Source organism: Anolis sagrei, chromosome 4 (genome assembly GCF_037176765.1).
Source record: "Anolis sagrei isolate rAnoSag1 chromosome 4, rAnoSag1.mat, whole genome shotgun sequence".
Lineage (NCBI taxonomy): Eukaryota > Metazoa > Chordata > Lepidosauria > Squamata > Dactyloidae > Anolis > Anolis sagrei.
In genome coordinates, this window is record NC_090024.1 from 163,864,336 (window position 1) to 163,891,428 (window position 27,093).

Sequence of the window (27,093 nt, forward strand, 5' to 3'; positions counted from 1 at the left end):
TATATTTAAGGGTTTTATTATCAAAGTCTTGTAAAACAATTTCAGAAACTGTACATCAACATGGCACAGACTGTAGCCTACTCTTGTTTTTACCTGCACAAAAGTATATGCTTCAAAAACTTTCAGAACTAAAAGAACAGGTTGCCCAACTACTTTGCATAATAACATGAAATCACTGTGTGCAAAAGGTTACTACTTCAGTGACTGTAACATAAATTTATTAGTTTATACAACTTGAGATCAATTACATTATCAAGTAGACTTATTTTAAAATCGCTGTGAAGTTTTTTTTAAATGCACTACCTTTTTTGCAGGGTTTTTACACTCACAAACAAAATCAAAAAGAAAATGAAAACCATAGAAAAGAAGACACAAAGCTTGCCTTGCAGAATACAGAGATTTTTTTTATAAGCATCTACAAATTGCCAAAAAATAATAATAAAAGAAAAATCAATCACACCACCTGAGAAAGATTTAGACTCAAAACGTTTTCCTTACACTGGGCATCAAAAAAGGTTAGTGCATTTCAACCTTGTCAAAGCTAAACAAATCCACAACAAAAAGATTCAGCCAGGAGGCCAAAAAGATTATCTATTTCTATCAGAACATTTGTCTCCAGATGAAGCTAATGTTAGTTTGTCTACATTTTAAGACCCTTAGCAGATCCACTGTTTGTTGTAGAGATGAGGATGTTCTTGCCACAGTTAACATGCAGCCAGTGCATTCCCTATTTTGCTATTACCGCAAATGAATAAAACGCTATAAACACTACTGTAGGTGAGCTGGTTTACTAAAAAGGTCATACAACACAAACAGTCCATGCCTGCCAAAGATGCATGCAACTTTTTGCTCAAAAAGGAAAAAGCAGCACCAAGCGAGGAAGAATCGCCGGGCTGCTCAGTTCATTTTGGCCAAGAACAAGAATGGAAATCCAGATACCACTTTCTAAAATTCTGATGTAAGTATTTAATATCAGGAGCTTTACAACCAGTTATAGTTACAGTTGTATACATCTAGCTTAAAAGGTTAAACAAGTACAGCATAAAGGAATCACACAGGAATGACACTGATGCATGTTGTCAACTGTTTTCACTGCAAAGGCAATATTTAGTCGCTCATATCCATATCTTCTTCATGGTGATCATCCCCATTGACTTTGGATTCCCTTGCATCGCCACTCCCCTTTTCAGCAGGTGAATCTTTGCGTTTTGGGGAAGTGGAATCTGTTGCCTTTTCTTCCTTTTTCTCTTTTTCACTATCGTAGCCTTGCTCTTCTTCATCATAGTCCCTTGTGACCTGCTTTGCCGAGACAAAACACAAAGCAAAACAAGTAAGACATGTTTCAAAGCTCTTGGGAGACAGAATGAAGTTGGCCAGCAGGCAGATGCAGGGAAAAAACAAATTTTGAAACCTACTTTGACATCCTTGTCACTCTCTGACTTTCTCTCCCGATCTTTCTCTTTGTCTTTACTCTTCTTCTTCTTGCTTGTGGACCTTTCTCGTTCATCTCTACTTCTCTCTTTGTCTTTATCCTTTTTCTTCTCCTTTTTGTGTCTAAAGGGAAAAGGCATTTCAAGAAGTTGAGAGGATATACAAGAGAAACAATAGTGAAATATTTCAGTTCTGTTCCCTGAATCATACAACTAAAACTGGGAAATACAAAAACCAAGTGCTGGTATGGGGAAAACTGTACAGAGACTTTAACAACATCACCCCAATCTGACTATTCTCCAAATACTGGACTGAAAAGATATTTTCTTCGAGTATACAACAGAACAACAGCAACAAATTAGCCAAGATACAGTGATATTAGATATCAACAATACATTGATCACAAATTGTTTATATAATCATTTTTGCAGCAAAGAATATTTAATGAAATAAAAGCTGTAATTCTTCTAACATGCTCCAGTATGATTTATTATTTGCTTGAATAATGATGCCATGGTATATGTATTAGCAAAGAAAATGCCCCATACACTTAACAACAACAAAAACCACAAAAAACATACTTATTAGCAAAAAACAAAATGAAAGAAATAATAAAGACTGAGATTGCTATATTCTCCCTATTTATAACATGCACAAAACTTTATTTTATTTATTTACTTTATTTTTATCCCGCCTTTCTCGCCCAAAGCGACTCAAGGTGGCTTACAATTCCGGCAAAACCAGTACTAGCAATAAAGATTAAACAGTTAAAATGATTAACATTAAGCAATAATAAGCATACTTCAGTATAACATTTTTTAAAAACATATAAAGTGCACAGTTTCAAACCTTTTTGGTGAAGGGGACTTTGACATCTTTCTCTTAGGAGATCTGGGCTTTTTAGGAGACCTGGATCCACTCCTGCTTCTTCTTCGTCGTCTTTCTCTGTAGGCATCAAAGATAAAAGTCAAAGGACCCGCACAAATTTCCATGACCATTCCTATTACCTCAATCCAAACATAAACAGGCATTTCTAAGCAAGTTTTTGCTCAACTGCACAAATCTACTGAACCAGGTGGAAGGGAGGTCCTCTGTAGTAAGTTACCAACTTTAAGTGAACCAATTTCATTTGCTGAAAAGGAAATTTGGATTTATTTGTACAATTTGTGCCCTTGATCTCTGCCCAACCTGATTAAGGTCAGCAAATGTGTCCTGGGGATTTAGATAAAAAAATGAGTGACACATTGAGGGCTGCTTATCTTAACAATTCCTTTAAAAGACAATAGTGGTTCAGCCTCTCTTAAGCTGGGGAGGATCAGAAGAGGTTCTTAGTGGACAGTCTTCAATCGTGGGAGAAAATGTCTGTGAGAGTGGTTGCTAGTCAACTTCAGGGATGATACTATTTGGACTCATTTCAATCAGGCTTTCAACTCTGTTGGATGAACCTTGTTGGAAAAATCAAGAGAAACAAGCTTCTTTCAGGAATCCTCAGCTTTGTTCAATACAACTGACTATGCTTCCCTGCCAGGAAGGCTGTGCCAATCGGGACTCTGAGATACTTTTTTACAGCAGTAAAACTCTTTTCATGATGCTTAATCAAGAAAGTAGTGCTGGAGGACTATTGTTTTACTCCATGGAGACGCTTCATCTACATCCTCAGGATGGTGGTTTGTTCTTCGTGCTTTTAAACATATACATGAAATAGCTGGAAGTGGCTGCCTGGAGGAATGAAGTGATATATCAGCAGTATACAAATGCCAATAACTGAGCTGAAGCAGTGATTATTTTTCCATTGAACTTAAGACTCAGCAACCAGTTGGAAGAAGGTTAATAAATGCAGATTAGGTCAAAATGCAATGGCATTTGTGTTAGTAGATGCTGTTTGACTAGGTCCTCCTGGAAAGAGCAGATTTATATGGGTGCTCACAGACCAAGCTGTGTTGCATGAGAAGCTTCATGAACATCAACTTCTTTTTTCCTCTTTGAAGTTTTTTTTAAATGCACTACCTTTTTTGCAGGGTTTTTACACTCACAAACAAAATCAAAAAGAAAATGAAAACCATAGAAAAGAAGACACAAAGCTTGCCTTGCAGAATACAGAGATTTTTTTATAAGCATCTACAAATTGCCAAAAAATAATAATAAAAGAAAAATCAATCACACCACCTGAGAAAGATTTAGACTCAAAAGATTTAGACTCTTTGACTGATATATCAGACGGAACTCTTGTGTACTTTCAAGTTGTTTCCAACAAATCTACAATAAATCTAAGGCAAACCTATCACAGGGTCTTCTTGGCAAGATTTCTTCAAATTAGCCATTGTCTGCCTCTGAGGTTGAGAGTGTGTGACCTGCCAAAGGAGACGTGATGCAAAACTATCACAGGATTTCTGTGGTAGTTTAGGGATCCAAACCCTGGTCTCCACTAAGTCACTTAACCAGAGAGAAACAGGCTGATTGTAGTTATTCATCTCATAACTTATCTAGATTACAGTAATGCATTATAGTGAAAAACAACTCAGTTAAGTCCATGATTGCTCATTGGAACTGGCTATTTCAAATAGTACTCCAACGCTGTGTCACCTAATTATCTGTTTCCAGTGTAATTAATAGTACTAGTATGGATTTTCCAAGTCCTAAATAAGTTTTGGACCCCCGGTGGTGCAGCAGGTTAAACCACTGAGCTGCTGAACTTGCTGACCAAAAGGTTGGCGGTTTGAATCCGGGGAGCGGGGTGAGCTCCCACTGTTAGCCCCAGCTTCTGCCAACCTAGCAGTTTGAAAACATGCAAATGTGAGTAGACCACTCCAGCAAGAAGGTAACGGTGCTCCATGCAGTCATGCCTGCCATATGACCTTGTAGGCATCTACAGGCAACACCAGGTCTTCAGCTTAGAAATGGAGATGAGCACCACCCCTCAGAGTTGGACATGACTAGACTTAATGTCAGGGGAAACCTTTACCTTTAAATAGGTTTGGGTCTCCTTGGCACCATCGCTAAATACATTTACCAGGCAAAGGCCTTTCTCTTCTGCCATTTAGTATTATCCTGTTGATATTTTTATTACTTATTTAATATCTTACTATTTTAATGATGTTATATTGTTTTGGTTGTTATACTACTGATTTTCTTGGTGGTTTATTGTACAAATTAGCACAACGGAACCCCAAGAGAATCTTATAAATCACTTTAAAGGCATCCATTTGTTGGGGAGACTATGAATCAGACCAATAAATATAATTAAATGCAGGGTTTTTTGTTTAACTCCAGTGTTTATAACCTGAAGTCTTTTACTTCACAGAAGAGCTTTTCTTTAAGACACAAGTCTCCTTCAAACCACTGAACCACAATCTTTTTAAAGTCGGTTTTCATAAGATAAAGTCAAGATAACAGAAGATATGGTACCTGCTTGTGCTTCTGGACCGTCTGGCTGTGCTGTAACTCTTTGGTGGAGTTTTAGACCGCTTCTTCTCTTTCTCTTCTTTCTTTTTGTCTCTAAAATGTCCCAACATCACATTAAGTACATGTATTGAAGCCCTATCTCTTCTAATCCAAAATGACAAAGTATTTTGTTTCAGAAATATTCCCTTTCTTTAAGGGGAATAATGTTTACAGCCCCCTCCAACATACCCTTCTATCTGCTCCAAAATATTAGAGGCCTTTAGAAACAATGGTGCAAACACTGGGAAGGGAAGATGTGTAAATTGGATTTGTTCCTATTTCAGTGACAGAACTCTTCACTGAATTGAAGTTCAGACATCCTTTCAGCTGGAATAGTTAACATGTTTCTGTCCCAAATACGTTTTAGTATTATGCAAAGTCTTCTGAGGGTACCTGCTTTTGGATGTGCTCCTAGACCTTCTAGTGCGCTCTCTGGAATGAGATCTCCGCCGCCGAGGACTTTTAGATCGCCTCCTGCTTCTTGATTTAGAGTGAGATCGTCTTCTAGATCGGCTTCTTGATCGTCTGTTGAGCAAAAAAAATCAAAATAACATATCTGATTGCAGGAAGACAGATGATGAACTACTAGAGCAGTAAGATTCAGTAGGAGAAAAAAAAAGACTAGAACAAAGTAAGTTATATAGGTGTCTGGAAAGGAATAAATGAAGGACGAGTTAAGTTTTCCTACGGGAAAAGTTCAACATCATGGCAATCTTACAACTTAAAAACAAATATTCCAACCCATATAGATTAGGAAGGTTAATAATAATAATAATATGTTTTTAATTGTTTTTGTATTGTATTGATTTTATAATACTGTTTTAAATGTGGATTGTTATGGCATCAAATTGCTGCCAATTTGTAAGCAGCCTTGAGTTGCCTTTGGGCTTGAGAAAGGTGAGATAGAAATATCGCAAAATAAATAAATAAATAAATATTTATGTTACCCGCCTCTGCTAATAATAATACATTTTATTCGTTATCCACCTCTTATAATAATACATTTTATTTATTATTAAACCTAAATAAACCTACATAAAACTTACCAGATGCATGGTAAGAGACATAAAATGCCTTTCTGTAATTAGGAAACAGGGACTTCATTACTATGGATTATTTACTCTGATAGCCTCCAACAGTGTGTAGAAACACAACACTGTTTCAAACTATTTATTTCTATTGTACTGAAATAGTTCAGGGAGTGATAATTGTGAACTTGGAAGAACGTATGAAAAAGTATATTTTTTAAAAAGTTTAAAGTCAAATATGTAATTTTCACAGTGGGGAGTATCATATTTCAAATTCATGGGGAACAGCTTCACAATACTAAAGCACTGTAATGTCTAGGAGTAATACTCAACCTTTGAGCCTTACTTTTTTGTGAGACTTCTAGGGTCCCATATTGGACGAAGGGCAGGATATGAAAAAATAAGATGAACCACAGATACGGTTAGGGTCTGAGAGAATGTCCACAATATAATTTAATCAATAAGCTCCTAGAATATGAAGTTTTACCTGTGTCTAGAAGATGATGGCGTCCTCCTCCTCCTTGAACGTGATCTAGATCTTGAATGCCGCCTCTTATCATCTTTTTTATCTAAAATTAAATGATTAATAATGTTATCATTAAAACCATCAGTTAACACCTATCCTTCTGGACTTTCTCAATGTTTTAAGCTGCCACAGGACACGGCTTTCTATTCTAAAAGCGGCGAGCAAACTACCTATTTTTGTGTTAGAAAAATGTAGTATCATGTGAGTTCTGAGGTTTCTGACTCTGAGAATGCCAGCGTACTGCAGGATATACAAATACACCTTAACCTAAGGCAGGGATGTCAAACTTATTTGCTTCAAGGTCCCATTATCTTTATGGTTACCTTCAACGGGGCACTGATACAGAGGACCAACTATATTTTTTTACACAGTGGTCAGTGCTCTCTAGTTTTCACCCTGTTTGGGTTCCCAGATGTTACTGAAAGAAAGCTTCCCTTACTTTGGTTCATCAGACATGGGTAATGGGAATTGCAACATACTTGTGACTCTGAGGTTGGGGAAAGGTTAAAGGACAATTTTAAGTCGGGCATCATACCCAAAATCCTTCCATCTAAATTCAAACCCCACTATCCTGACTAAACAGAACAAATTGCAGCCTTCTAGAAATTACTGTATCACAACTCCCATCAGCCGAAGTCATGATGTCTAATGATGAGGAATACAGTAGTCCAGCAACTGGAAGGCCACATCAAATGACATGGAAATCTGGATCCTGAAAATGCTGAGTGCCCATTTTTTCACCTTTCCCATATGAACAGCAATATATCACCACAAAATAGGATGAATTGGTACAATGATTTCAAATACACACAATTAAATTTAAATCAAATTTATTCATTCATTTCCTAAACAATTGTGCAAATTAGCACAATAAAACACATTAAAACAACAGTCAAAATATTACTTACACAGCTATTTCATTTGTGTAAGATTAAGCATCTCTGTCACATTTATACTTTTTGCACACTTCTCATGTTTTACCTACATAGGGAATGCTTATAAAATGACTTTATCTATGTTTATTACTAGCCATGATGGCAACATAGAAATCTACATGCTTCTTTCCAATTCTATGCAGTGATCATTTCCATCACTCAGCCTTGGTGCAGCCTAAAGTAATGTATCCTGCTAGACTTAAAATAAGCTCTAAAGCATACAAGACTCATCAAAGCAATTTATGCTGATGAGATAGAAACTGAAATGCTGGAAAGTAAATATTCATAAATGGAAAAAATAAATAAATCTGGCTTCATTTACACAGAAAATTCTCCTGTAACACAGTGCATTTGACAGAGGACAGTGATTTGGTATAGACTTGAATTATACAACTATTAACCTCAATCTAAGAAAATTTGTCTGGGAAGTCTATTTCACCAGTTTACCACTGGTGTTGTTTCAAAAAGTCTGTAAACCTTCTGGAACTGTTTAGAAGTGTACAAAAAGGAGGGATTTGTAAAAATTAACACCAAATGGTCTTTGATTTATTTCACAGTCTGTGATTTGTCCCACAACTAAAAACTACACTCATGGTAATTCTGAGACACTGAATTATGTTTTTCCCCAGATAATTTTTCTAACTATCTCTAACATGTTTTTCCCCCTTTTACATAGCTGCTCACACATTTTGACTTAGTTATTTTCAATTGGTACTAAGAAGTATGCTATCTGGTACTACAAGTAATGGGTGTTTAAGTCAGGTATACTCACAGTTCCCTCTCTGAAGAGTTCATCAATTTTCAATTGTTTAGAAGCCTTATGGTGTGTTGTTGACTCAGGGCTAGTCCTATTGCATTTTCTGTTTCCCATTTCAAGGACAGGGAGTAAAAACAAAAATACTGGAGCCCACTGACTCACATCCTATCCTGCCGATACCATCCTCTTAACCAGGGGTCCTCAAACTTTTTAAACAGAGGGCCAGGTCAGAGTCCCTCAAACTATTGGAGGGCCGGATTATAATTTGAAAAAAAAAACACACGAATGAATTCCTATACACTTAAAAACAATACAATAATTATAATGAAGAACAATTTTAGCAAATATAAACTTATTAGTATTTCAATGGTAAGTATGTGCCTGCTTTTAGCTGATGAGATAGGATTGTTGTTGTTGTTGTGTGCTTTCAAGTCATTTCAGACTTAGGTAGACCCTGAGCGAGGGCTGGGTAAATTACCTTGGAGGGCCGCATCTGGCCCCCAGGCCTTAGTTTGAGGACCCCTGCTCTTAACTAATAGAGGCTGTTTATGTAGTTTTAATAATGCTGTATCTATTTGGTTTTATCTGGTTTTTAATTACGCAGGTGTGAGTCCATACAGTATGTAGTATTTTAAGGGTGCATCTTGCCATCAATATATGTAGCACTTCTAATGATTTATAAGATTTTAATTGTGTATTTCATATTGTATTTAATAATCTAGTTTTCATGTATTTATCTATTTGCTTTATATGTGAAAGACCTATGGTCTAAGCACTGAATAAACTTACTTACAAGTAATGGGCTAAATTGACTTATTAGTGCTAATTAGTGGATTGAACTTCACGTTGCAACTTCACAAACATTTAGGAGTCATTAAAAAGTCTCATTCATTCCTTGTTCTGATCTGATTAGAGCTAACAACTGGATTTATTTTAGCATTTTACTTCTCATTTCTACTTATTTGAATAATTTGATGTTATGAGCACTATATGCTTTTTGTAATGCAAGATGATTTAAGGGATATTTTAGACTGATTTACCTGGTTCAATAGCAGCAGAGATCAAGGATTGTGCTTCTCGTACTCGTTTCATGGCTTCTTCTATTTCTTTACTCGAGGTATCTGTTTTCAGACTTGGTGAAACGAGGCCTGCAGTTACATGGTTCAGCCTGAAGTAAGAAAAACAGGTAATAGGTTATAGGTATATCTCAAACAAGAATATCCCCTTCATTTTGTTTCCAAACATAAATTGAAATGCTGGCTATTTATTTATTATTTACGACATTTTTATCCCAGTTTTCTCGAACCCGAAGGTGACTCAAGGCGGCTTATTGAAGGAAAGATGGGAAACGTTTGGATCCCAAAAGGGTTATACTTGGTCAGGATGAGATTGTGGACAGGAGAGAAAAAGTGTATCCATTAGACGCCATCTTGCCTACTCCTGATATAGAATCCTAGAGCTGGAAGAGACCTCCAAGGGCCATCCAGTCCAACCCCCTGCCATGCAAGAAGGCATCATCAAAGCGGGCTTGATAGACAACATCTGCAGAAAAGCCTCCAAAGAAGGAGACTCCATCACACTCCGAGGCAGCCTATGCCACCATCCAACAGTTTTTACTCTCAGGAAGTTCTTCCTAATCTTTTTAGTCAAATCTCTTTCCCTGCCATTTGAAACCACTGTGCCCTGGTCTCTATGGTCGCAGAAAAGCAGTCTTTCCCCTCCTCCTCAATGGGACACCCTCTTAAATCTTGAAACATGGTTCTCATGTTCCCTCTGTACCTTCTCTAACCTATAAAGGACCTATACTGCTTATAACCAGAATATATGAAAAACCTATCTACTTATGAACCTGATAAAGCAGGGGTCCTCAAACTTTTTAAACAGAGGGCCAGGTTACAGTCCCTCAAACTGTTGGAGGGCTGGATTATAATTTGAAAAACACATGAATGAATTCCTATGCACACTGCACTTATCCTATTTGTACTGCAAAAAAACACTTTAAAACAGTACAATAATTAAAATGAAGAACAATTTTAACAGATATAAACTTATTATTATTTCAATGGGAAGTGTAGGCCTGCTTTTGGCTGATGAGATAGGATTGTTGTTGTTGTTGTTGTTGTGTGCTTTCAAGCCATTTCAGACTTAGGTCGACCCTGAGCAAGGGCCAGGTAAATGACCTTGGAGGGCCACATGCAGCCTTAGTTTGAGGACCCCTGTGCTAAAGTGTAAAGATCCTTGGAGTAGAGTTCTCTCTTGGGTCCGCTGCCATCACTGCAGATCTGTCTGGCGAGGACCTTAGGGGACCCTTCTCAGTGGCTGCTTCCAGCCCATTAAGCTGTCCCCCCCTTTTGCTCGCTTTTTACTCTCATGCAACACCATATTGTTCAAACAGGCTTTTAATAAGAATTAGCTGAATATGTGGCTCTCGTTTTATAAAGGAGGGCAGTGCTTTGCCAACCATTTCATCAGTTAGAACTGTATGGCAAATACTATCTCATCAGTTGACTCATATGCTCATGAGAAATTGACCTTATGGAGGAAGGTACATCCAATAATAGGTAAGGAGCCATCTGATATGGGGTGTTGATGATGAGCTTTTAGCCCTTTGCAATTTTGCAGGAAATTATTATTATTATTATTATTATTATTATTATTATTATTATTGGTCAACCTCATGTATAAGTCAAGGATACACTTTGGGACCAAAATTATGGATCGTGATATAACTTGTAGATAAGTCTAGGATCATTCCTCATAGAGGGGACAGCACTAGTGCCGCCTCAAGGGGTCAGCTGCTCCTGGTTGCTACTATTTCCTTGCACAAGCATTCAAAAAGGCCTGAAGTAGCATGATAGCAGGAGTTGGTGTTTTTAAAGGTTTCCTGAGATGGACTAAATCCTTGCCTTTCACCACTCCACTCAGAGAAGGGGGTGGTTAGTTACGTGTATATATAGAGAGGGGGGGGGGGAGGGGGGGGGGAGAGAAGGAGGAAGGGAGAGAGGGAGAACTGTCATTAACCTGCAGCTAAGTTGACCCAGTTTTTGGGCCTTGATTTTTTTTACTAACTCATGAGTATATAGGGTAGATGTTATTCAAAAGAAACTTCTCTTTTAGGCATGCTGGTTGTCAAAATGTCTATTTAAGAATGAGCTTTCTAAATCAGCAAATTCTTTGAGAGATTCAATACTGTTAATGCTACCTTAATAAATATGTTGTGAAGTTATCCCATTGTAGCTACATTTAGAAAGGAAGGAAATCAGATAAACATTTTGAAAAGTTCCTTGACTTTCAGGGACATGTATGTTCTTTTGAATTATTTACATGTTCTTTTGAAATTTGGAATGCTAAATATTTAATGCATCATTGCTAGAGATGTAAGTTTTCTTCACTTATGATACAACACAAAGAAGCTCTAACAAACTTGCAACATTTGAAAAAATAATGCATAGAGAACATTTACAAATTTACTTATAATTGGACAATTAATCAGCTTTTATAGAAAGCTACAACTAATGTGGTAATTTTTCCTTCTTTTGCATTTTTATTTTCCTGCTTTTGTTATAATGGAATATTATTACTGTATACAACAAAATCCCTTTTAAATGTAAATAAATTTTATTTTTTTTAAGAAGGAGACGTCTATGAATTCTACATGCCCAGTTTAGTGCTAAAAATGCTAATGAGCAATTGATGATATCAGCTCAAAACCAGAAAATTCATGACGATTGTTGACAAAACCAAATTAAATCACTCTTATTAATATCTTACATTTAAAGCACTATTCTTATAGTCACAGACAACAAGGAGTGACGCAGTAAATAGAGGATTTATAGTATTCCCCTCTTGTGAACCAAACATGAACATGTAGTGAGTTTCTGAAGTAATAATGCCCACTCTCAATTTGGTCCACAGTATTTTTCTTCACTGTTATATAATATTCTTACAGTCTTGTTGATAAGAACTGCTGTTTAGTAATATAGTGGAATGGGCAATGTGATGGGATATATGAGCTTCACAGACCCCATCAAGGCTGCATTGTTTGTAGCTGTAATAAAAATTCACTTCTGCTCCCAGTTATTGAAGATTTTTTTAATGGAGTGGGATCATCCTACAAACACTCTTGATGGTGGATGGGTGGAAAAAAATAAGAAAAAGGCAAGAAGGAATAGGAGGTGAACAGCAGTTATCAGGTTTCACTAGAAATAAACTAGCAACTGTTTTGTCTGTGAGAAAGGTAGGGTTTTAAGAATGGCAGGAGGAAGGTGCAAGAATAGCCTGCTTGGGCAGTTGCATGTCATTAACCCTTGCAGAAGAATGTTAAGTTTCCACCACACTGTATCTGCTGGTAAAACAAAACAGACTAAACACGCCAGGGTAGCAACACTTCCAAAGAGAGTCTATAAACAGCCTTTCCTAACAATTATTTGATATTGGTATTATGAAAAGAATTCTCACAAAACCAACTTCATTACAATGAAAATATGAAAATTCATACTTACTTTGGATCTACTGTACTCATAAGCTTTAGTAGTTGATCTGCTGCAAGAGACTATAAAGAAAATTAACAAGAAGCTGCTTTTAGATATGGGATTTGACTATTAACACAACTGATTACTAGGAGGAGGGGCTACAGTAGTTTTTATTTTAATTCATATAATCCATGATGCAATTATTAATTTAAAAAATTAAATCAATCTTCCTGGACGTTCAATCTTGCATCTCAAAACAACAATCTTTAAACAAACGAAAATTACAAAGGAAGACTGGAAAAAGAAACTGCAGAATTGAGATATATCCAGAAACACCAGTCCATCAACAATGGGTTGAACAAAGACAATGGTTTTCTGACATATATTACAACTCAAGTTAACATTCCAATCTCATAAAGGCTCTCTTGGCTATTTACTATATCTCAGTTCTAGTTTCTAGCTTCCATTATTCACATATGCATATACTCAGTTTTAGACAACAGAATTCCTCCTGCCTTTGTCTCCCAACAACCAATGTTAAAATTGAACTTGTCACTTCATCCTTATGCCATAGGTTTTGCATTTGTATTGCTATTTGAATATACTGCTTGAATATTCATAGCCATAAAGGCCTTTTCTAGACACCACTCTGATGAAGTATATATAAATCTACGAAAATTTATGTTATCAACATGTCTCTCAGTTAATCTCAGAGGTGCTATATGATTCCTTTGCATATAAATCAAATGAAAAACGAATATCAAAAAGGTGATTTGTGGAGAAAAATCCAGAAAGAAACTCAGGCTTACTCTCTCTCTCCCTCTCTTTTTTTCTTTTTCTTTCTTTTTTTTACCAAGAAGATAAGTGGCGCACCAAAAGAAAATTCTCACCTAATGTTTTGCCTGACTTAGGCTCCTATTTATCAGCTCTCAGCAAATCAATTACTTCACCAAAAAGTGGCAGCACATTGATGACATACCTCAGATCTCTTACTGGTTTTAGGTGCATGTTACAAAGCCCAGGTAACATAACAAAGCTTACAGGACTCTATTCTCTTTTAAAAAAAAACAAAAACTTGATGGGGTTACAATACAGATCTGTTAGAAACAGGACAATCTTACTCTACATTAAAGCAGTGTTTCGGAAACAAAATACTAAAATATTTGACCAATAAATCAGTTTCAACTCTTTGATGTGTTTGTTATCTGTCATTAACATGTCAATATCTGCATCAAAAGACTAAAATATTATGTAAATGTTCCCAACTGAAAATCTGCAGGAAACTAAAGAATGTGTGTGCAACATACCTGGGAGTTTAAGTTTGCTGTAGGAAGACCAAGAGCGGCCAAGGCTGGGTCAAGTGTTGGAGCTCCTAAAGCAGCCAAAGGAACGGCACCGATCTGTAATAAAGAGAATTACAGCAATAAGCAATAATAAGGAAAATAATTAGCACGTCAGCACATCTGTTTTTCTGCTTAACTGGGTAGACAAAAATTATTGCAATCAGTGTTCGCTATTTCTACAGGAAGTAGTTTCTAACTGTTCTGATTGAATTACAGAGTTCTTCTGTAAACATATATGCAGTGGCATTAATATAAAAAAGCACAGGAAAAGGACATATGCTACACACTATGCCTCTAAACATATAATCACTGGACCGGCAGCAGCCTTCTGGAGTCTGGATGGATTATCTTTCCCTATCACTTGCTAGCTGAAACCCTTTTTAACTGAGTTTCCAGTGACTGAGCCTGGAAGAGTATGTACCTTTTCAAAATACTATGGTTTTTCCCCAATGACACTTCCTTTTGGCAAGTCAACCCACATATCACTGGCTATTGTGACTGACGGTTTCTTCAAGTTTTCAGGTTCACATCCCATTCTTTTGTTTTTTAAATATATATATAATTAATTGGACAGACTGCAGACCTCAGAGATCCAAAGGCTACACTATCAACCAGCAATAACCTAATACTCACCCATGAACTGACTGAAGACTTTCAATGGCATTTAAGAATTAAGCTTCAAATTAATTGGCTATTTTAGAAGATGTGTTGCTCTTTTCTAAATTGGCTTTTCACACTTCCATTTTCTACAGAATGAGGAAGAACTCAGAACTCTTACTTGCTACTTGCAACCACTGCTGATCTTCATTTCACTTGCTGCAAATGGTCAGCTTGGCAAAGAAAAGCAAATTTCACTCAGCCTTCAAGGCAACATGCTATAGGCTTGGATCCTACTGATAGTTCCAACCAGAACTACCAGTAGTACTTCCTAACAAATCCACTACTGAATGATACATCAAAATATATGCATATCCCACTGATTAAATATGGTTTATAGTTAGGACAATAAACAGGACTAAGGTCACAGTACGTACAATGAACCTACGGTATCCATTGGGGTTTGGTTCCAGGAGTTCCATCCATACCCAAATTCATGGAAACTCAAGTCCCATGACATATAATGGCATAGTAAAATGGTATCCATTAAATAAAATTGTAAAATCAAGATTTGGTTTCTGGAGGCAGAATCTGTGGGCTGTACTTCCAAAGGAACATGGAATAACGGATGAGACTGAATTCTTATTCTATTGATGATTGTCATATTGATTGTAAATGATTGTCATATTGATGTTTAATTGTTGTTATGCTATTGTTTTTAAATGTTCCAATGATTTTGTAATGTTTGTATTGAAACTATTGTTGTTAACCACTTTGAGTCGCCTAAGGGCTGAGAAAAATGGTATATAAATGAAGTAAATAAATAAATAAATAAATAAATAGTGAAATATTCCCAATTATCTCTACAACCTTCATTTAACTAGATCCTGCAAGTTATTACTTACAAATCTATAGACTTAAACTATTTACTCATCTGTATGCATTTTGAGAATATTTTGGTATAAAAGTTAGTACTAGTCTAAATACAATATAACTCTAAATCGAGCTTCTTCAACCTGTGACCCTCCAGGTTTTTGACTTCAGCGCCCAGAATTCCTGACCGCTGGACCAGATGGTTAGGGCTTCTGGGAGGGTCAAACATCTGGAAGGCTGCAGGTTGAAGAGGCCTGATCTAAATAAACCAGCATAAGCATATATTGTACAGTCCTATTGCATACCACAAAATGTGAAATCTTACCTGAGAAAGTGGGTTGGGGGTAGGCAGGAGTCCACCACCCGGCAGAAGACCTGCCACAGCATTAGCTGGAGCCAGGAGTGACAGAGCCTTAGTCTCATCAGGAATAACTCCTGCAGAAAGACAACTTTGCATTAGAAGACACCCATCAATGTTCTTTTAATAAAAAAAAACCACACACAAATACACCCAGAAAATGTCTCCCTGAAACACCACCTGAGTTTGCTGAAAGTACTTATGTTGGCTATAATACAATGTTTGATCTCTTAAAATTTTATCATTAATTTGTATGTCAGAATGAAACTTCAATGTGTGAAATTTGACTGTTCCTTTTTCTCTACAAAAGGTTAAGTTCTAGAATAAAAAATAGCACAATACACACTACTTTTTTGTTAACACTGCCAAGATTTCATCACCTGTACTCGATTTTTAAGTCATGAACCAAACGTAAGCAAGCACAGTCGGTTCTCCAGGGGTGTGCTCTCAACTTTCAAAAGCTGTATTATGAACAACGACTCGTGTCGGCTGCTTCACTATAAAGCACACAGAAAAATCAAGATACACAAGACAAAAAAAGTTTGATTTAGGGGTTAATAATATGGTACAGTTCACTAAGATTTTTTACACCTACCATACAATTTTGTAAATCTTAAGAGAAGGTAAGGAAATATGTAGGGCTTTTGCTGACATGTCACATGGATGGGGAGGTTTCCACAGAGCTCCAAATATAGATTCTGCATGTGTGTCCAGGTGTATGTGTTTCTGTAAGCACCTAAAATGTGGAACATTCCTTACCTGTGCAGTAAAGTACATGCTCCAATGTGTGTCATGCTTTCTGTACCAAGAATACAGCTATGACTGCTATTTCTGAAGAAACATCTAATCTACAGCCTTGTGGCTTGCTAAGTGTCTAGTTTTCTGTCTATCCCTAAAAGAGAATAATCTTACAAAAGGTCCAACGTGAGACAAACAGTAATGCTGATCGTTGTTATTTTAACCAACAGCAAAAGCCCTATACATATGGATTAATCTGTTAATGTGCCCAAGCCCCCAATATGAGAGTTTAATAAGATAACTGTACTATATATTCGCAAATACCAGTAGTGTTTCTGCAATACATATTTAAAAGACTGCATCTCATCATAAAACATACAATATGTACAGGGCACTTAAGAGAAACTGGATAAGCTGCAGAAGAAAACTGTTGGGTGGTATTTTCAGCAGGGCCTGGTATATAGTTCAGGCTGAACCAGGGAAAAGAACTGTAAAACACAACAACAAAAAAGAAAAACCACTGTTAAATAAAGGTAATGGTTCCTTCCACCTATACTGAGAAGTGCCGATAATATAAACAAATGTATAATACACAGCACTGTTATCTTTCTTCTGTCACTGAGCTGTCATAATTTCAATACCAAAAGTTATGATGGGAAAAGGAGGGAGAGGGAGGTCATTTAGATACAGGGCATTAACGCATCAATATAAACATATCTATAGAGATTATGGGATAATTTTGCATGCAAAATTATGTCTCAGAGGATATTATTTATGCTTACACACATTTAGTGCAACTATAACATTTCTGGCATTTAACTAAACATCCTCTTATCTTGAGACACCTCACAGAAGATCTGCATCCATTAAGTAGTCATGCATTTGATCCTCTCATTTTTAGGAAAAAAGTTATTCAGAAATAAAACTACATTTTTTTAAAGAAGCAATGAGGCCCCTCACCAGTTAATTTTCATGCGTCAAGAGTTTTTTACTGCTGCTTTGTTAGAACCATGACATACTGCATGAATGTGTAGAAATGAAGAAAAAGAAACAGACAAAAGAAACAAACATTAACCAAAGAACCTACACAACCCCACCCAAAGCCATTGTTAATATTTGAGTTCCTTGAAAATCCTTGAATTCAATAGTGAAGTTTACAATACTATTTTTCTTACCGTGAACTTTGTGTTAAGTCTAGAACACAAAGCAACAACCAACACCAATATATGAATAGATTAAGAACTGGAATGTGGCTGATACAGGTCTATGATCAACACAATGCAGTATTTGAATGTTTTGAGTTAGGCAATGTCAAAACGTATGACCAGAAAAATAAAAACTGGTAGTTTTAAATTCAGTGGTATATTTAAGAATATACTTCAAAGTCTATGAGCCATCCCACTGAATTAAAAATATCTGACTGAATAATGCTTAAGTACCTGGCAGAAATCAGAATTTCGAAGAGTGAAGCCCATCTACTTCCATAAACGAAGAAGAATGACAAGAACAATGAAGTCATTCAAAATGGTATATCATTCTGACATAATACTGTGTCCAGGATTGTAATCCTCCACAAACTACATATCTAATGAAAATCCTCAACAAAGGAGGTTTGTATGTTATGTCTTTGGCTGATATTTTACTGGCACATTATGGGTTATGTAGCATTCTTGTGCAAAGAAAAAATAAAGAGGAAACTATTACATCAATGATTCTTCAAACTATGATTTAAGTCCTTAAACACCACTTTACTAATGCAACATTTGCCACTGATTAGGGCCAAAGTAGGTATGACAGTAGCAGCCTTGCCCCAATCACATAAAAAGGATCAACATCAAGAGAGATAACACACCAGTGAAAGGCTCTGAAGCCTACCCCAACCTGCTGCTTCTCTCTCCCACACCCCTTTCTGCAAGCAGAGAACACATTTCCAGCAGTGACACTCAGAAAAACGGGGAAAAAACCAAAGACACAATAAGAAAATTAAGCTGCAGGCACAGGTAGGATTCTGCACTCTTCACCCATGCACCAATTTTACAGTTAAAGATGGATTTTCAGACCACTTTCTATGAAATTGGGGTACATTCATGTTTAAACATACCACTACTGTCACATCTATTTTGTCCTTAAATGCAAGATCAAAATTTCACCCAAAACAACGTGGAAATAATGAAATCCCTAAATAATAGTTTTGGCAGGCATTTTCAAAAGGATAGTGATTAGAAGATGCTTATACTGATTATAGTTTCAGTTAGATAGTTAAATACCTTAATACTAACAATTAAATCCTGCCGTGCTTGTCCTCATACTGCATTTCTCTGTCTCGTTAATGCGCAAACACTTATTCCAAAGAAAGTACTGTACAAAAAACACTGCACTTTGATACACACCATGCTGCTTAAATCCCATTAACCCCAAGGAAATTTAGCAACTGATGTGTGTAGGAAGACAGTGTAACACTGTAAATATTTTACTGTGTTTGGTTGATTTAAGAAGATTACTACTTGATCAAGTGCTGCCCTTGAAATAGTAGTGATGGAATCTATAGAAGTTCAACAGAACTTGTTAGAAGAGCAGTCTTCTTGTACAGAATTATATTATGTTCCCAACCCTGGTCATTGTTTTTCAAATTACTGTAACAGCCTAAAAATGTAAGAAAAAGAAGAGAAAAATGTTGTTAACAAGTGATTACACCAGGAAAACACTTGGGGGACTTGAGTGCTTGCTGGCCTTTAGTTAATGTCTAGAATCCCCTGTAGCTGCAGAGGACCCCACTGTTTCAGTCATCTGGAAGGGCCTTTGCATTTGCCTTCTCCACTATAAAAATCACACACACAAATAACAGAGAGAAGAGTTTATTATTTAGTGAAATTCTAGAATATATTGCAAGGTTGAACAAGAAAATGTGGATTAAGATCTAACACCCAGTGCCCATATAGCACCTTTGGAGGTATTTTCTGGCTAAGAGATGAAACCCTTGGTATACCAGAATTTGTAGAAAGGATAGAGGTTTCTGAAACGTCAAGTGAAGTAGACTGAATACTGCCCTGTAAATGCCAGTAAATTTCCAATCCACTTTTAGGAGAAAGACTGGATCATGGTCAAAATAGGCCAGATAGTATAAAGCAACAACTGAGGGCATCTAAGGAAAATAAATACCAAAGAATGCTGCTTAATCATATTAGAATTCTTAGAGTCCCTCCAAAAAGACTGATAGGCAAGCTTCAGATGTTGCTGCAGGTTAAATATCTGGTGTGTTTTACAAAAAAAGAGTAGATATATTAGTATACCAAGGGTTTTAGAAATGTAAATATAACTGAGATATTTTACATGCTAAACTTCATGCTCTTAAATTAAATCAGGATTTATTCTCCATTGTTCATAGATCATTAAACAATTCACAAACCTTCTGCATATGGTACGACTATCAATGCTCTGTCAACGAATACAGTATTTGTCAGATGCTGTGCCACAACTGCGGAGTCAGGTTCTTGGAACTTTACAAAACACACACGTGAAGAAACAGGCAAAGGAGAGTCACTGGAAAAAAACAGTAAGAATATTAGGTGACAAACCTACAAATACAAGAAAGTCTCTAACTTAAAATGGAACTGAAAATGAACTGTGGCAACCTTTTCATTTTGCACTACTGCAAGAAAAAAGAAGCAACTGTTATCAACCTGCACCAACAGCTAGGATTTGCTTGCTACCATTACATGGAACTAAAAGCAAAAATAAATTAATAGTTGTATACCATGCAGCTATTAAGTCATAAATAGTTGCACACCACAAGATATGGTTTGGCCCAGAAGTTCATATCTTTCTGTATAAGCATGCCCACAATCTTCAGGAAAGGCCTCTTGGTTTCAACATCTTCCTGGGCAAATTTGGTGGAAACAAGGGATATTTCAGGGAGCTGATCCCAAGCTTTACTCTCCTTCTGTTGGCACGTGAAAACTTTCTTGTTCTAACAGGTTTCTTGAAATGAGCTGCAATTGAATTTTAATGTTGGGGTGTCTTCCCTGATTTTTATATTGTCTTTTAAAGAAATTTAAATAGTTATATATTTTTTAAGTTTTAATTTTTTTTAGACTACAGGTTGAGTATCCTTTATCAGGATTTCCAAGTTCCAAAATAATCTGAAATCCAAAACTGTCCACATAGGTGGTTGAAATAGTGACACCTTTGCTTTCTAATGGTTAATGTCCAAAAATTTGTTTCATGCAAAAAAATATTAAAATACTGCATAAAATTACTTTCAAGTTACATGAATTTAAATATTATAAAGTATATATGAAACAAATGATACATCATCATGTACCTATATGCAAATATGGATATTCCAAAATGAAAAAAATCTGAAATCCCCAGCAGTTACTGACCCAAGTATTTTGGATATGAGTTACTCAACCTGTAACTTGTATATATATATTACTGATACTTTTGTATGTTTTAATCAGTACTGATGTTAATGTTTCATAAGCCACCTTTTGTTCGAGTATTAGGAAAAAGGCCTGATAGAAATCACGTAAATAAATAAAACAATTAAGAAAATAAAAAGAAATGTATACTAAAAAAAACCCAACAGTAATGCATACTTTAACAAAACTGATAAACAAAAACTCAGAATAAGAGACCTCTAGTGGCAGTAAAATCGCAATTCATTCCTCTCTTCGTTATTTCAAATAGTGCTCTGTGAATTCTAAAAATGGAAACAAATAATGCAATACTATATTTCTAGAATCTGCCAACCACCAATACATTCCTCTCAGAGACAGATCAATCTGGAATGATTTTTTTTTTCATTTCAGTCTACATAAGTTTCTCAGAATATTTATCGTTTCTCACTATCTTGTAGCATATTTCTCACTATGCAGCCTCAGAGTATAGTGAAGTCACTTCTATGGTGTTTTAAAGCACAGGCTGGATGCCATTTGCCAATACTGCTTTGATTGTGTATTTGTGCAAGGGAGAATGAGATTGGACTGGATGCCCTTATGGCCTCTTCCAAATCTGTGATTCTATATATCAAAAGGAAAAGAAATAATAATCTAATAACGTATTCAAATAACGTATTCAAATCCTCTGTTTAAGGAGCTCCACTGGCTGCCATTTATTTTCCGAGCCCAATTCAAGGTGCAGGTGCTCACCTACAAATCCCTGAACGGTTTGGGACCACCCTACCTGCGTGACCGCATCTCCATCTACGAACCCACACGCTCGCTCCGGTCATCTGGGGAGGCCCTGCTCGTGATCCCACCCACGTCGCAAGCGCGCTTGGTGGGGACACGAGACAGGGCCTTTTCTGTGGCGGCCCCCTGACTTTGGAATGCCCTTCCAAAAGATCTTCGCCAGGCCCCTACTTTAGCAGCTTTCAGAAAGAACCTAAAAACTTGGCTGTTCCGATGTGCCTTCTCAGATTAGGAATCCCCCACCCAAGTCCTAGAAGCACTTTAGTACAATTAACATTACTGCACACCGTACTATTTTAATCCTACGTTCCTCCTGCCATCCCAGCACTTTTAACCCTGTACCCCATTGCGCTGGCCAGCCCAGTTTTAAAGTGTCATGATTACTGTCGTTGTTGCTTGCTTAACTATTGATTTGCTGTGTTTTCTACTGACGTGTTATGTTTTACTGTATTGTGTTTTGAGGCTTCGGCCTGTGTAAGCCGCATTGAGTCCTCCGGGAGATGCTAGCGGGGTACAAATAAAGTTAATAATAATAATAATAATAATAATACTTCAGAAGGAGAACAATATGCAAACCATGGTATTGGCATCACCCACTGTAGCAAATCCTTAAAGGAAAGCTGTGTTAGTTTCTTCCAGTATGAAAAGGAATCTGACATTCTAGGACTAACTTATTTATGTTGACATTCATTCATGGGCTTTAATTCATTTCTTGTTATATATTTTTAAAATATATAAAAACGGTAAGGGAAAGCACATGTTATGGAGTAATGTCTTAAAATATTTACAATAATTGAAGGAAAATATTGAATAGATTTTTGAATGGATCTGTACACAACATTTAAATATCATTAACAAAGCAATTCTACACTTGTTCACTCATAAATAAGTTATATTATGTCTAATAAGGCAACTCCCAGTCTCTAGTGTGATTTTTTGAGATTTTAGCCTATGTTTCTTGAAATGCATACTTCACAATCAAATATCCCCTCATTTCTATCAAATATTTCAATTTAGCTATTAGAGGATACTGGAAGACATTTTTTGAGATTTTAATACATCGTGTAAGATTAACCACATATATTTTCCATAAATCCTGCTTACTAAATATGACTTAAACATGATAAAATTAAGTGAAATGTGGTAAGACTTTAGCCACATGAAAAGTACCAGAATTTCACCATTTGAAACTCCTTGAATCACATTCTGGGAGAAAGGCGGGATATAATGAAAATAACTCAATAAAGAATGTGTTCAACTATATTTATTTATTATGGAGATTTCTATGCCGCCTTTCTCCAGAACGGATCCAAGGCGACTCATATGATATTTAAAAACAGACAAATAATTAAAAACTGTAACCAAACAAGTAATAGAGGTTCAATAATCCCCAAAAACCTTCCGTATTATTAAACATTAAAAATTAAAACCAGTCTAAAATCTTCCATTCTTCTGTATCCATAAGTGCCTTGCTTCAGTTAAAAGCTGCTTCGAACAGGAAAGTCTTCACACCTTTCCTAAATGTTCTGAGGGTGGGAGCCGATTTAATTTTCTCTGGCAGCTTAGGAGTTCCACAACTCAGGAACTTCTCTAGTGATTTTAAATGCATGTTGACCAGGGACTGTGTTGAGATAACGATCTCCCTTACTAGACCTTAGAAGTCTATCCAGTCTGTATGGAGGGACACGGTGTGTCAGTAACCTGGACTGAAGTTTATATGTTAAAACCAGCACCTTGAATTAAGCCCTGAAACAAATGGGGAGCAAGTGGGGCTGTTTCAACAGGGTGTACTCCCTAGAATCAGCTCGGGCAAGTAACCTGGCTGCTATTCTGTGGCCAAATCCTAGTTTCTGAACAATATAGCTTCCATCCTTTACAGAACCAGTACAGTGATTTTAGATAGTTATATCTGTAGCCCAAAACATCTAGCAAATGGAGAATGCAGTCTTACTTTAGTGAGAAAAATAAAGTGATCTGTATATTTTTGAATTTATGAAGCAGAAGAGGTTTTCACTCCAAGTAGACCTCATCCATATTAAATGATCCTGCAAATGCATATTTGCATAAGAACATCAAGCCATCCTATCTCTCTGATAGAGAACAACTATAGTACTTTATCAAACTACAAAACCAAGGATTCTACTGGATGCAATTGTGTAAGATAAAATGGAAGCAAAGCATCATAATTGTGTATACCGAATTGCTGCTGATTGTAAGGCTGCCCTGAGTCCCCTTCGGGGTTCAGAAGGGAGATATATAGATATCGTAAATAAATAAATACTGTGAAAGAACTCCTTTAATCTTTGTAGGCTCTATCTCTGTCAGGCACGTGGCACACATTCAATCCAAATTAGCCCCATACTTCCCAACGTGGTACGATTGGCTTCATCCCTCCTGTCTTTTAGGAAGAAATTGAAGTTGTGGTTCTGGGACCAGGCTTTGGACAGCAGGCATAAATAGCGCTTTGGATATGGAATTTGACTGGAATGGTGATACGGCAGTTAATACTGTTTTATTGTTTTAATTAATGTTCTATTTATTGTTTTAATTGTTATATTGCTTTGTTGTTATATTTAATGGCATCAAATTGTGCCAAATGTAAGCCGTCCTGAGTCCCCCTTGGGGGGTTGAGAAGGATGGGGTAGAAATGCTGGAAATAAATACAACAAAATAAATAAATTTGTATGTCTCCATGCCAGTACTTTTCTGATTGTTGTTCATGTAGTTAAAACTAACTTGGAAAAACCATACATTCATGCCCTATGCTCCTGAAAACCCTAGACCAGGGGTCCCCAAACTTTTTAAACAGAGGGCCAGGTCACTGTCCACCAAACTGTTGGAGGGCCGGATTATAATTTGAAAAAAAAAAAAGAATAAATTCCTATGCACAGTGCACATATCTTATTTGTAGTGCAAAAAACACTTAAAACAATGCAATGTTTAAAATGAAGAACAATTTTAACAAATATAAACTTATTGGTATTTCAATGGGAAGTGCGTGCCTGCTTTTGGCTGATGAGATAGGATTGTTGTATGCTTTCAAGGCGTTTCAGACTTAGGCTGACCCTGAGCAAGGGCTGGGTAAATGATCTTGGAGGGCCGCATCCGGCCCCTGGGCCTTAGTTTGAGGACCCCTACCCTAGACAATATAATTTTTGTCTTTAGCGCAGGCCCGTAGCCAGGATTTCATTTCGGGGAGGGGGGGGGGGCTGAATTTTTTTCAGGGGGGGTCGGGGGGGGGCTGAGTTTCGGGGGGGGGGGGGGCTGAGTTTGAGTGAAAGATGGTCTAGCCTAGCAAACCTTTTGTATCATTACCCCAATACCCCCATGCATATGGGATATATTGAGTATGGTGATCAGATCATATGAATAAACATAACAGTTTAAATAATGCACTAGTAAAGCCTTTTCGCGAACCACCATGAGAATTGGGGGGGGGGGTGAAGCCCCTCAAGCCCCCCCCCCCCCCCCCGCTACATGCCTGCTTTAGCGGGATCCTTATTGGCCTTCACAGAAAAAAAAAAAACAGCCTGAACTGTTAAGAGTCTTTGTATCGTCAAGACATGTTGTCTGTGAAAGGAATCAAGCACAACGAAACTACATAATTCAGGTCCAATTCGGATTCACAAAGAAATATGTATTGCTAAGTCTTAATTCACCAAAAGATGACTCTGGACCAGGCCTAGGCAAACTTGGGCCTTCCAGGTGTTTTGGGCTTCAATTCCTAACAGCCTCAGGCCCCTTCCTTTTCCCCTTCAGCCGCTTAAGCGTTAGGAATTGTGGGAGTTGACGTCCAAAAACACCTGGAAGGCCCATGTTTGCCCGTGCCTGCTTTTGACCCAGAGTGGGATTTTTTATTTTAAAATGTGTCACAGAAATATCTTGTAAACACAAGGTTTAAGTCTATTGTCCCAACTGTGGAAGCAGGCCGACCTACCCGTCTTGTATGTGGCCTTTTCCTTCATAAAAGACGGGACGGGGGGGGGGGGGCTACGAACCACGGCGGGAGGGTGGCTAGAAATCTTGAAATGGGGAAGAAACGGCGTTTCTGTGGGGAAAGAGCTCTGCCTGGGCCTCGCGCTCACCCATTTCCCCCCCCCCCTCTCCGCCCCCGCCCGCCCGCTGCTCTGCCTCCCGTCCAATCGGGGCCTAGCACGCGAGCGCGAGGCCTCGACTAGGCCGCAGCCTTCCTAAGGCGGCACTCACTCAGGAGGGAAGAGGCGCAGCTCCTCGATCTTGCCCAGGAAGCCGAAGAGGGTCCGCATCTGTTCCGAGGTGGCGCTCGGGGAGACGTTGGTGACCTGGATCACATCGGTGCCGCTGCTTGAAGCCATCGCGCTGCCTCCTGCTCCGGCACTACAAACACATCGAGGGGAAGGGAGGGGGGGTCAAGGGTCCTGGAGAACCAGGAGAGGAAATCGCCTTTTCTTGTCTTTTTTTTGAAGCGGGTATGTCCCTCCGCGCTTCCCGTCGGGGTAAAGGACGGCCCCCTTCTCCCGCGCGCCCTTCCTAACCGCCGACGAACGGGCGAACGTTCCGCTACCCGCCTGCCTGCCTGCCTGCCTGGGCCGCAATATCCCACAACCCTCCGCGCGCCGTCCCCTGCGCCTGCTCAGAAGCACGCCTCCCAACCTGTATGACGCGCATGGCCCTGTCCTTCGAACATTGCACTGCGCATGCGTAAGAGTGGGTGGTGCTTTTGATCCCAGAGCTACAACATTGTTGCAGTTTCCTTTATGAGAAAGAGGTTGCAATTGCTCAGGAGGGTCCGAGGCGTCAACTACAGGAGTGAAGAATTGCTCACCCTTTAAATTTTACTAATAATATTACAGTATAATGGTATAGTACAATATGGGAATGTATGGTATTAATATTGTGCTATACTAGTATTTACATATAACTTGTGTGTTTGTTTATTTATTTATTTACTTTATTTATATACCTCTTTTCTCAGCCCTCAGGCGACTCAAAGCGGTGAACAACATCGATACAAAACATCACGAGACAAGTATAGGGCAATTAAAAACAATTGTAACATAAATCATTAAACATCAGTATAACAATCATTAGCACCTCAACAGTAAAATCAGAATGCAGTCTCATCATCCATTATTCCGTATTCCTATGTTCAATTACACTATTTAATCAAATGCTTGTAAGCCTCTCTGAGTCCCCTTTGGGTTGAAAAAGGCGGCATATATAAATGTCGTAAACAAATCAATAAATTGAGATTGAATCTAGACAAGACAGAGGTACTCCTGGACAGTCGTAAGACTGAACAGGGCATAGGGTTACAGCTTGTGTTGGATGGGGTTACACTCCTCCTGAAGGCGTGGGTTCGCAGCTTGGGTGTGATCCTGGACTCATTGCTGAGCCTGGAATCCCATGTCTTGGCGCTGACC

General features: G+C 37.7%; 1 protein-coding gene across 5 annotated transcripts; it reads right to left on the reverse strand.

The window, feature by feature from the left end:
- On the reverse strand, window positions 1-26,283 carry SRSF11 (serine and arginine rich splicing factor 11). 5 transcript variants are annotated; one of them, XM_060773717.2, is made up of 13 exons: window positions 25,898-26,283; window positions 19,906-20,039; window positions 15,729-15,838; window positions 13,898-13,990; window positions 12,621-12,670; window positions 9,159-9,286; window positions 6,388-6,469; window positions 6,247-6,261; window positions 5,266-5,397; window positions 4,837-4,926; window positions 2,281-2,376; window positions 1,416-1,554; window positions 1-1,296 (listed from the first exon to the last, which is right to left on the reverse strand). In XM_060773717.2, exons 1-13 carry the CDS (start codon window positions 26,023-26,025, stop codon window positions 1,108-1,110), a joined length of 1,386 nt encoding a protein of 461 aa, XP_060629700.1. In that variant the 5' UTR covers window positions 26,026-26,283; the 3' UTR covers window positions 1-1,107. The 5 variants fall into 5 exon arrangements, with proteins under 5 accessions (XP_060629700.1, XP_060629699.1, XP_060629701.1 ...); XM_060773716.2 differs by having other exon boundaries at window positions 1-1,299; XM_060773718.2 differs by lacking the exon at window positions 6,247-6,261 and having other exon boundaries at window positions 1-1,299; window positions 25,898-26,282.
- Between the last annotated feature and the right edge of the window lie 810 nt (window positions 26,284-27,093).